Raw genomic sequence first — 12503 nt, 5'->3', positions numbered from 1 at the left:
AAACGATAAAGCTGAGCAGTAATTGTCTCAAAGCAGCACTGAGAGAGAATAACAATGTAAATTATGGGGTGGAGGATAGCTTTAATAAAAACCCCTTGGTGAGTAAAAAAGTACTGCTGAATACTGTCACACTAACTTTAATTATCTTTAGATGTAAGAATCTGTTTTTTCTAGAAAGGAATTTGCTCATTTTATGCAAGTTCATAATTTACATAAACTAGCCCCTGAACACATGCTATTGGGATCCTTAAATTAAAACTGCAAAGCTGCACTGCTGCTTTCAAAATACAACTTTTAGCCATGTTTAACTTCGATGCTAAGATTCCAAAATGTAAAAGTTCTGTCTGATATCTGAGCACCTTGAGCAGGACCCAAATTTAATGCTTTCTGCCATCATTTCTTTTCAGGAATGTAGTGATTTCCAGAGTGCTCCATGGGGAGTGCTGGCTCCAACCCTCAGCCTTTATGAGTACATGTTTTCTTTTACTGCACTGCTGCTTTCAAAATACAACTTTTAGCCATGTTTAACTTCGATGCTAAGATTCCAAAATGTAAAAGTTCTGTCTGATATCTGAGCACCTTGAGCAGGACCCAAATTTAATGCTTTCTGCCATCATTTCTTTTCAGGAATGTAGTGATTTCCAGAGTGCTCCATGGGGAGTGCTGGCCTTTATGAGTACATGCTTTCTTTTAGCTGTACTCAGCTTCTCTTTATCTTTTAAACATGTTTGTTTCTCATTCTTGGTATTTTCCTGGCTTGTTTTTCTGCTGTTAGAGTAGGGAGTCTGTGCTGGTGGCTGGCTGGGCTGCTTCAGTGCTTGCTCGTGGCTGCTTTGCTGTGCCTTGTGCTGAGCAGAACACGGGATGTATCATAGATGGGAGTTGCTGTGATGCCGACAGCTCCTGTCTGTAGCAGCAGCTGCTTGGGGAATGAATAAATGGGGTGCTGGTTTTGGCAGCAAGGCAGGTTTGAAGAACGCCTGGCCCTTCAGTTGAACTGTAGCAGCTTTAATTTTGCTGCTCTGTGAGTCTCTAGACTGCGTGGAGTTTCAGAAAAGTTGTTTGAAGTTCAAAACTCGGCATGTGTTTTTATTAGTATGTATGAAGTTCCAAGTTGTGCCTTTATGGGTGGAGAGACATCTCTGCTATCATGAAATTTTCACGTTAGGGGAGAGGTATGTGTTAAGTTTGCCAGTTCTGTCCTTGAATACTTATGTCCTTGCCACTGCTGTTGCATCTGCCAGCATTTTTGATGTGGCCAGCTAGATCAGATCATCAAGAAACTTTGATTAGAGTTGACTAAATTGTAAAAGTTTACAGCATTGGGCATAAAAACATGCATCTTCTGCTTTGCAGGTCTTTTGCTAACTGGCTTTTACTTTCAGAATTCCTCGAGGTCGGCAAAAAGCAGCCTGCCCTTGATGTTCTCTATGATGTTATGAAAAGTAAGAAACACCGAACATGGCAGAAGATCCACGAGCCGATCATGCTGAAGTACCTGGAGCTCTGCGTGGATCTCCGCAAGAGTCACCTGGCAAAAGAAGGGCTGTACCAGTACAAGAATATCTGCCAGCAGGTATGGCTTTTGCATTATCTTCTTGTTGGTTTGGTTTGAGTTAGGATTAGTCTGCCTTTTAGATGTTGCTGAGTTTGTAGCATTTATGGTTTAAATATTTGTTGCCTGTTGTGGGTGGAAACATCTTCCCATTTTCTGCCTTTGATGTAGGTGAACATCAAATCTTTGGAGGATGTTGTTCGAGCCTATTTAAAATTAGCTGAAGAAAAAACAGAAGCAGCTAAGGAAGAATCCCAGCAGATGGTACTGGACATTGAAGACTTAGATAATATTCAAACACCAGAAAGGTGGGCGGCCTGTCTTTAAAATGTAGCAATTCCCAGCAAAGTATCCTTATTTTCGTGAAGGATGGTGGCAGTTCAGAGAGCTAAGATACAAAGATGGTGGATTTGAAATGGAGTACTAGTAGTGCTCTAGAGGTTCAAAGGGAGGGAAAAGAAGAATTTTTGCATGGAACAGAACCCTAAATCCAAGTAAAGAAAAATAAAGGAAGTGTGTAGTAAAGATTAGCAAATGTAGATACAGTAGGAGCAGTTCTGGGATTGAGTCACTGCTTTCTAGGGTCTGCTCAGATCTGCATCTGTAGTGGTATTGGGGAGTTTATTATTGAAAGCTGCTCGTTATCGGTTGATATATAAATTATATTATTTATATTAAATCAATTTAATTCCTGTGTGAGAGAACCTCCAGTCTGGCTGACCACATTGAGCACGTACAAACAAAAGGAAATGTTACTTAATGTTTACTTGGTTAACTGATGAGATAATAGAAGAAAGTAGCAAAATGATCTTCTCAGCCATAAGTGGAGAATTATAAAAAAATTATAAAATTCTGAGGAGGTGGGTTGAGATTAGCCATCCTAGGTGTGGTCTTAAGAGTAAAGCAATACCTTGCTACTGATTTGGTAAGAATATTGGTTCTTGAATAAAAGGTAGGTTTTCAGAGCATGGAAATTACTCTGAGGTGAAAAGTCAGCTTTGTCTTCGTGTTGGGTGACAGCATAATTTCTATCAGTTTTAAAAATAGCAGCAGATATTTTGGGTAGTAGTGCTCTGCAGATAACCACCTGAGCAGTCAGTGTGTTTCTCATCATCCATTTGTAGGACTAAGTAGTGGTCTGACAGTTGTGGTGTTGTCTCCATCGTAACAACATTCAGGTCTCTTGTAGCAGTTTTGAAAGAAGGAAGTAGTATAGGGACTTCAAAATAACAGCAAGGGCCTCTGGTAGAAGTTGGGAACTCATTGGCTGCAAAAACTGAAGAGGTTACAGACCTGTCTTGAGAATCTGTTCCAGGATGACAGTGCTATTCCTGTTATTTCTAGTGCCTGAAGTAGTCCCTGTGACAGAGGAATCCCACTGATAGGTTTGAAGATTGACTGACAGCTCTTTTCCTTGTTCTCTTTTCTGTAACAGAAGACTAGAAAATGTGTCTTCTCAGTCACACTTCTTTATCTGAAGAACCACAGTTTCTTTAGTGTGTTTTTTTAGGTCCTGTTTTCTAAACTTCTCATACTTTTTGCTGGATTCAGTGTTTGATCTGTTGGAGAAGAAACTGGTGAAATGTCATCTTTAATACTGTATGTAGCACTGGTGCTCAGGGAAGTAAATCAGAGCTGGAAGCAGCGGAGAAGAGAGAATAGTTGAGAGTTTATATTGGAAGCCTAGTTCAAAACAGATTTTAAAGGTGAGGGCTTAGGGAAGCTGATTCTTTCTAAGTTTATCATGCTGAGTGGGCTGTTCAGCAGAAGGGGATTGTGTGGGTCATGGCACAGAATTTGTCTCAGCACCTTGGGAATCCTTTCCTGTCTTGTATTTCTGTGAAAGAGGAACTGCAGTGATGGCCACTAAGTGCCAGATTATCACATCTTACTTCTGACATCTTTAAAGATCTTTTTCATGTCAGAATTTTTAAAGGATTTTAACTAAGGTATTCTAGTTTTTGATGTTTGCAGATCATAAGGCACATGATGTTTGTGTCATATGTCAACAAGAAGTAAGCTCTCTGGCAGCATTGCTGGTGTCTAAGAAGGAAGTTTCAGCAAGCAGGGAAGTATTTGCATAGACAATGATCTAACAGTGGCACTGGGCGTCTTTCCCTGGTAGGACAGGGAAGGGTGAAAATCCTGGAAATTGTTTCCTTTGGCTTACTCTTGTGAAGGATGCAAAAGGTCCTTGTGTCTCTTATCTCTGGAGCTTGTATATCTGAGTCATGTATGCAGGGGTCAAATTTTGAAAGGCAACAGCAAGAAAAGTTAGCTACATCCTTTAAAGCAACAGGGAGATGTATGAGGGACTGGTCTGGAAATAAGCAATAGGCTGTTCAGCAACAATTAGTTGTTCAGATACACCCAATTTCATCTTCTATCTTGATAAGGAAAATTGGTGACTATTGTGGAGAATAAAATACTTTTTTTTTTTTTCCCTTATGCCCCTGCCCCAATTGTAGTGTTCTTTTGAGTGCTGTAAGTGGAGAAGACACTCAGGACCGTACTGACCGACTGCTCTTGACACCCTGGGTTAAATTTCTGTGGGAGTCATACAGACAGTGTTTGGACCTTCTCAGAAATAACTCTCGAGTGGAACGGCTCTACCATGACATTGCACAGCAAGGTAGGTTGAAAAGATGGAAACTTCATGTGTCATTATATCTAGGACTTCTACATGACATACTGTAAATCTAGACAATTAAAGGTTATTTCTATTTGGCTGTTGCTTCTGAGTTGGAGATACGTTAATCTCTTAAGCATACATATGTACACACATACTGTTTTCAAAATTACAGTGGTTCCTTGAAATCACTGAGATCTCTGGACACTGACCTTTTATTGTAACAGAACTTGCAAGGAAAAGAAAGTTACTTGTTTCCTGGGCATACTGAGAATATGAGAATCACTGGTCCTGTGCCTTTTTTTTTTTTCTAACTTATTGGTCAAAATCGGTAGTGTTTTCACTTTGTTGTCCAGGAGGCCAAATGTGTCTTCCATTAATGTGTTCCATGTAATCTAACTTGAAAAACTAGTGTACACAAAAGGGTACTGTAAAATTATGATGCACTGTCAATCTTGACCCAGATGTAACTTAGCAAAGTGTTATGCAGAAGGTAACAGAAAAAAAAATGATTTTTTTGATGATGTAACTTAGCAAAGTGTTATGCAGAGGGTAACAGGAAAAAAAAAAAATGATTTTTTTGACATTATTCTGCAAAAATTGACTTTATGAGAATGAAGACTTCCATGTTGATCTTTTCTTAAGGGTAAGAGATGAGTGGAAAAATGTTTTCTTTGATAAGTATAACTTAAGGCTCTGTATTTTTGGAGTATTTCAGATTTTGAACTCTGGGTTCAAATTATGCAAGTACCTTAGGAAAGGTGCCTGTCAGTTGAGTTGTAGATGTTTTAGTGTGTTTAAGTCTGTGCTACAGTGTCAAGACTTCCTTCTTTGCCTGTTTCTGGTAGAGATACTTTACAGTTTGCAGTGACACTGGCAAAGCAAAACCAGATTTTTTTTGAGAGGAACTATGGGATCAAAGAAAATTTTTTTTTTTGGTGTCATTTCCCATCATTTGAAAGCTTCATTTAACTTTATGATATTCAGATGACTTGAGGATTTTCTCCCACGTTTTACAAAGCCAAAACCTGAATTTATGCCATTAACAGAATTTTATTTGCACTTTGTTCAAAATAAATTCTGCAATCACTGCTTAAATTAGATAATTTTTAGAGACTCAGAGTATTCCCTTTGCTGCTTAAGCTTAATTATCTAGAAGCGTCTCCATCTTTTGAGGTCAAGATGGAAGTGCTCTGCATTGTCACTTATTATGTGTGACAGATTGCATCTTGTTTGATATGTCTTTGGAATGTGAATGAAGGTTCTTTAAACGTACTGGCTGATATGGTTGAGTCCCATTTAGAGCATTCCTAACTGGCGTGGTTCATTTTTTGCAGCTTTTAAGTTCTGCCTGCAGTACACGCGGAAGGCCGAGTTCCGTAAGCTCTGCGACAACCTGCGGATGCACTTGGGGCAGATCCAGCGTCACCACAACCAAAGCACAGCCATCAACCTCAACAACCCTGACAGCCAGTCCATGCACCTGGAGACCAGGCTCGTGCAGCTCGACAGTGCCATCAGCATGGAGCTGTGGCAGGTACGTGGCGGGGCTCCCCGGGGGGCACTCTGGGCCCACCGCCCTCCCAGAATCTGCTCCACGCAGATCTCGGTGTGTGGAGAGCTTAGCCACAGACTGGCTGGCAGCAAAGGGACATGATAAAGTGCAGCTGGTTGAAGTTTAGTAAAACAAACTTCAGGTCAAGATAACCTGGGGTGCAGCTGTTATGGGATAATGGGATGAGTAAAAGGAATTGGAATGCTAAGATAAGGAAACTGCTGACTGCAAGGCTGAACACAAAAAATAGCATGGGAAGGAGTTGACATGTAATCTCTAACCAATGCTGAGCTTCGCTTTTGCAATATGTATTAGCTAATTAAAATATGTATGAGATAATTAAGAACAGTATAAAGGATGCTTCTTAATTTCCAATAAACGAGGCTTTCCGATCATCATAGGATGGTGTCTGTCTCCCGCTTATTCTCCGTCATCGGTGTGTCCTGGTGTGTGCTCCGAGGTAAAGGCAGGGTAGTGGCTGGAGAGTAGCTGAAGTTTCAGGATGTGGAATGTGGTACTACAAGCATATGCTTAGTCTCCTGTTCCTGGAGAGTGTCTCAGACCAAGCTGCCTTTGGCAGTAGTGAATGGTAAAGTAGCTGAAGTCGCCTTGAATTGTGCAAGGCAGAAGTTGATGATGGAGACAATCTTTTTAACAGGGCTTGTTGTGACGAGTCAAGGGCTGATGGTTTTAAACTAAAAGAGGGGAGATTTAGACTAGATAGAAGGAAGAAATTGTTTACAATGTGGGTGGTGCAACACTGGCACAGATTGGTGGTAGAAGCTCCATCCCTGGAAACATTCCAGGTGAGGTTGAATGGGGCTCCGAGTGACCTGCTCTAGCTGTAGATGTCCCTGCTCAGTGCAGAGGAGTTGGACTAGATGACCATTAAAGGTTCCTTCCAACCCAAACCATTCTGTGATGACACCCTCACCTCTGCCATCTTGCATTCTCAGAAGATAGATCACTGGGAGGTGGTTGAAGCCTGCTATTAGGCTGGGGCCCCAGCACTGATGGTTGCATTATGTTAGTGTCTAGCCAGTGAGAGCAGTATCAAAGCAAATATTTCAAAGAGGTGCTTTGCTTTTCCAACCTTTCTAATGTCAAATTCTTTGAAAAGTCATGGTTGTAATTTTTGGCTCTTGTGAATTTGGAGAATGTTCTGTGTTGTGTTAGGTATGTAAGAGGCATTTCCAATATGATATTTATTTTTAGGGAAACTACTAATTTTTGATGACTAAAATTATTTTTGTGAAAAATACTAAAACCAGTAAATAGTAGATTGGGTATAATAGTAAAATAGTAGAACTTCTGTTATTCTGGTTTGTTTTATTTTTCCCCTTTGTAGCTTGAAGATCTGAAAGAAACCAGTTTGCAAAAAAATTTAATTAGTCATTAACTACCAACTTATAAGCAGTTAGTTAATGGATGTGCAGTATATCTGAATAATGTCTTTATTAGGGAAGAATTATTTCATGTAGCTGGTGAAACTGAAGATGACAGCTCTCAGTGATAATAAATATAGTTTTACAACATTAATGAATGTTTATTTTTCCGTTTTTGGGGGCATTGATAAAGTTTTATTTTCTTAACTTGTGTATTTTAATTTTTTTTTTTTTTTAGGAAGCTTTCAAAGCAGTGGAGGATATCCACGGGCTATTTGCACTGTCTAAGAAACCACCCAAACCACAACTGATGGCAAATTATTATCACAAAGTTTCAACTGTCTTCTGGAAGTCAGGAAATGCTCTTTTTCATGCGTCCACACTTCACCGACTTTACCACTTATCGAGGGAAATGAGAAAGAATCTCACACAAGAGGAGATGCAGAGGTGGGGAAGGATATTTCATATGATCTTACATTCTATTTTTAAACCTAGAGGTTGAAAAATAACCTAAATTGTACACCAAAAGTGGCAGATGATATGTATGGCTATCTGCTGCTCTGCTTAAAGTGCCTAACTAAAGTTACTAACTGCCTTAAAAGAAACCTAGAGCAAGAAGAGTATTCTGCAAAGCTACAGTGCAAATAATGTAAACACCAGCTCACCTTGGTGGAGCTTCCTTTTCTGTTACTGACTGAGAAGCTAAGCAAGTCAGTATCTGTGCTTTGCTTCCTTTTTCTCTCCTGAGTGGTAGGATTTCCTTCACAGGATTTCATTGTAACTATTATAAACTTTTCCTTTGTATATAAAAGTATACAGCCTAATGGCCTTTAATATTTTTGGTAATTGTTATGATAGTGGCAAGGCTTTGAGGCATGCAGAGTCATTGGCTGCATGAACATCTTAAGTTCATGTACAGTTTATCAATTCAGAATTTGGTGGGAATAAACACTCTGTGGAGACTTTTACACCCCTGTTCATCTGGGTGCTGAGGTAAAAACAAATATTTATTGTTTGTGTTATGACATCAAAAGGTAAATCTGCCTTACACAGTAAATGTTCAAAAACGATTGGTATGGATTTGTTGCTGAAATGAGTTTGAAAAGGTGCTGGTTTCCCTATTTCATAGGATTTTGATATTTACAGAGGCATCTGAAATTTGTGAGCATTTCTTTCTGTGTGTGTATCCACGTGCACACATGTAAGTAACGGAAGGATGTTGTCAGATCCTTTTCCCTGCTCACTGAAGGGTGCTGCGTCCTGTACTCCGGCCTCTTCGGTTACTGACGGTATTTTCACACAGCTTTTGATCATGAATGCCACTCATTCCTACTCCTGAATTGACATGGGTATAAAAAGGAATTAGCTAGCATTCCCTTGCAGTTCATCTGTTGTGGTTACACCTTGTCAACAGGATGTCTACCCGAGTCCTTCTGGCCACTCTGTCAATCCCTATAACTCCTGAGAGAACGGACATTGCTCGCCTCCTGGACATGGACGGCATCATCGTGGAGAAGCAGCGGCGTCTGGCAACCCTCCTGGGCCTCCAGGCCCCACCTACACGTGGCAGCCTCATTAATGATATGGTGAGTAGTGGTGTTCAGAGGAGCAGCTCTTGAACACTGACTCCTCTTCTGGACAGTTTTCCTTCTAGCGCACTGTGCTGCGTTGTGGAACAGCCGTTTGAAAGTTAAACCAGCTTTGTGGTTAATTGCATGACTTAGGGTTTAGTGTTAAAATTTCAGATTCACAACACGTGAAAATGTTTGGAAATGGGAGCTAGAACTTTGTTTTTCTTTTTTCCTCTACTCTAAGGTGTGTGATTAACTGAAAGAAATGTTTATTTTTCTGTTTTAAATGTATTTTGGATAAGTACTGATCAGATACCAAATAGTGGACCGTAGGGACCTGAGTGATTATAAAAACTTCCTTGTCTTTAATTTGAAGGGAGGCTTCAGACTGTCCCAGGAATTTTTAAATAAATCAGGCATTCAATCATAGTTGGATTCTTTCAGAGGATGTTTGAATTTCTTGCAGTTGTTTGCATGTGTGCCTAAAATTTACATTCAAGTTTCATTTTAAAGCCTGAGTAAATTCTTCTTCTGGTATCTCTCTAGTTTGCCTTAAACTCACAATTTGTAAAGCTTCAGAAGTTTACTGATGAACTGAGATGTGTGGTTTTAGCTTGGATGTAGGCCTACATCTGAGCAGTAGGACTTGTGTCTTAGAAATTACTAGTAAGTTGAGGATGGAGCTCTTAATCTAAATATTTTTCTTATTTGTATGTTTTTTGTCTACTTTTCCATTTTTAAATACAAACAGTTAAGTGGTACAGCATAGAGTTACTGTCACTGCATTTAAGAATGCTCTAATAAATAAGTAGCCTTCTGTATTCGAAGGTATTCGTGCCTATTTAACTTCTTGAATATAAAATTCTTAAAGCATAACTGTTTGTTAATATTGTATTTATTTTGAGATCTTTGGGTTTTTTTGTTGACTGTAGGTAAGGTTCAACGTGGTGCAATATGTTGTTCCAGAAGTGAAAGAACTTTACAATTGGCTTGAAGTCGACTTTCACCCACTCAAGTTATGTAGCCGGGTCAGCAAGGTAAGTTTGGTAGTGCTGTGGCTGTAGCAATGGGTCTTGACTAATATTCTATTTACAAATTAGCCTTTTCTGTTGCTAGAATTTTCACTAGTTTCCTTTATTTGGTTGAATTCCATTACAGTGACGTGTGTGTAACATCTGATACACATAGCACACCAGGTTATTGGAACAGAATAAAAATGAATGCAGTCTCTGGGGTGCTGTTCAGAGGGGCCTGAGGTGTACAATTTTAGGAATGCATCAGAAGGTTGTGTGGGTGGAGATGGTACTCAGTTAAATTTTATTTTAAAATGTAGGAATGAGAAGACTGCATGCAGGTGTATGTATGCATGCAAGTGGGTTGTGTGGGACCTGGAAAAAAATACACCCATGACTGTTTTTGCTATTAAAATGTAGAGTATTGGGAGATAAAATAACATGAGAGCTGTTGATTAATATAAGTTCTGCAATCAGTGAAGCACATCATGTTCTTTTTCTTTGATAGTGGGAACAAAGTTATTTGAGGTGCTAAAAAGAACCTGAAGGTAAATTAACAGTGTGGTAAATGTTGCCAGTACTGTCAGTCGCCTTCATACAAAAAAAAAGTCATTTACCCTTTATAAAAGTGCTCTGATCAAAAGATACACTCCAGTAAAACAGTGCAGTATTTGGACAGAAGTGCTGCTTCATGAGCAGTACACCAGAAGTATTTAAGAGCCATACTTTGTACTTTAATGTTGAATTTTTTTAAGGGTTGATGCAGACAAAGTAACTTTTCAGAATTTTGATAGGTTCTGAACTGGGTGAAAGACCAAGCTGAAAAAGAACCTGAACTGCAGCTGTATGTTCCTCACCTGCAAAACAACACCATTCTTCGCCTTCTGCAGCAGGTATGAGTAAAGGAAATGTATCTTCACAAGCACACGGAAGTTAGAAAATGCTTTGGAAGAATATTAAGTTTCACTGGTTCTTAGAAGAGTTTTTGGAGTAAGGTTTGGGTGAAATGTTTGGTGTTTTGTTTAGATGTTCTGTACAATGCACATTTCATTGACCTGCTTTCCTTGGAAGTGATGAGCAGTGTTATTTCTGATGTGCTAAAGAACTAGCTGAAGGCTAATTAGCAGCATAGCTGTATGTAGTTACTGCTGCCAGTCTCCTTCATACAAAGAAACTGTTCAGGGATGGTGCTTAGTCTGAGATTAAGTTTAAATACAGTACAGAAATAAAATCCTGAAAGAGTATTTACAGTGGTATTAATATGAATACATTCATTTGCTGACAATATTTGGTAAGTTAGCGTTACAGCCCATACAACATCTTTTATTCATGATCTCTTTTTAAAGAGGAAGAGTACCTGATGTTTCTCTTCATACACAGGTGGCTCAGATTTATCAAAGCATTGAATTTTCTCGTCTGTCTACCCTGGTTCCTTTTGTTGATGCTTTCCAGCTGGAACGCTGCATTGTTGATGCAGCCAGACACTGCGACTTACAGGTGAGTTCTGTAAAAAGACTGCTGTGAGATGATGGATGGATTTGTGTGTATGGATTCACTGGATGAAAGCAAACTGGTCGACATGAAACCCAAGGAAGACTGTTGATTTTGATGGAGATGAACTAGAATAAAAGATTCTTGTGACAGTGTATTAAGAACTGACAGTTATTTGCATAAGGGTGTGTATTTTTTATTTAGGTCAAGAACCATTATTAGAAGTCTAGTAGAAGTAAAAGTTGAAGTAAAATTTGCTGAAACTTGCCCTGCATGCTCTGTCATTTAGTCCAGCTTACCCTGAAGCAAGTCTTACAAACAGGGATGCAAATTTCCGACTGTGCTGGGTTAGTTGTGCAAGACTGAAGAGCTAAGCAGTCACTGATGTTGGGTTTTGTCTAACCAAATGACTGAAGTAAAACACCAATGTCTGAAGTATGCACCAAGTCTTGAGATGTTTCATCTGCTGATGGCGAATATGAAGTTCTTGGTGAGATTGCCTGTATTGAAAGAATGGCAGCCTGTAATGAGATGTTTAAGCTGGTGATGAGATACAGGGAGTTTAGTTGAGGTCACATAGTAGTTAGCCATTTAGGCTTTTAGCTGAGATTGCCTAGTAGGTATCCATTTCAGTTTTTAGATAAAGCTGAGTTAACTCATTTAGGTTAACACATAACTGTAGCTTATTTTAGGTACATTGAAGTTGTGTGCTTTAAATTCAGGATTCTTGTTTTGTGTATTGCTGGTGTGGAGGAAGAGGCAAGAATGATTTGTCTTGCACTGCTCATCTCATAGAAAGTTTAAACTAATTTCGGCTTGAAGCCTTCTGTTGACTTGTTTTGGTCATAGGCAGAGCAACTGAGAAATGGTGTAAATACGATCTGTTTTCTTCTCACTCTTTTTTTGCCAAGGTTCGCCTTGATCATACTACCCGGACACTGAGTTTTGGCTCAGATTTGAATTACAGTACTAGAGAGGATGCTCCACTAGGCCCTCAGCTACAAAGCATGCCCTCTGAGCAAATCAGAAATCAATTGACTGCCATGTCCTCAGCTCTGGCTAAGGCTCTGGCCGTCATTAAGCCTCCTCACTTACTGGTAAGTCATTCCAAGTCTCCTGAGAATATTGGCAAATTATTTTGTTATTTTTTTGGCCTTTTGTTGCTTTTTTTACTTGTCTGATCAACTGGCCCTGCCAGTAATCTGCTCTCAGTGTAATGCTAATCAATATTGTTACTGCTGTTCCTTCCCTTCAGAAAAAATAATTGATCCTTGGGGTGTAAATATATACATATAATACATATA

General features: G+C 39.4%; 1 protein-coding gene across 1 annotated transcript; it reads left to right on the top strand.

Moving 5' to 3' along the window:
• Positions 1–1393: 1393 nt before the first annotated feature.
• On the top strand, positions 1394–12296 carry LOC103778895 (eukaryotic translation initiation factor 3 subunit A; the record flags this gene model as incomplete). Its single annotated transcript, XM_008946511.1, has 10 exons — positions 1394–1576; positions 1727–1863; positions 4024–4187; positions 5522–5721; positions 7363–7571; positions 8539–8710; positions 9628–9732; positions 10503–10601; positions 11089–11205; positions 12111–12296. Coding segments are annotated over exons 1-10 (1527 nt in total), but the record flags the coding sequence as incomplete, so codon positions are not given.
• Positions 12297–12503: the final 207 nt, after the last annotated feature.

Source organism: Merops nubicus, unplaced genomic scaffold (genome assembly GCF_000691845.1).
Source record: "Merops nubicus isolate BGI_N331 unplaced genomic scaffold, ASM69184v1 scaffold18498, whole genome shotgun sequence".
NCBI classification, from domain to species: Eukaryota; Metazoa; Chordata; class Aves; order Coraciiformes; family Meropidae; genus Merops; species Merops nubicus.
This window is presented reverse-complemented; position numbering and strand designations above follow the sequence as displayed.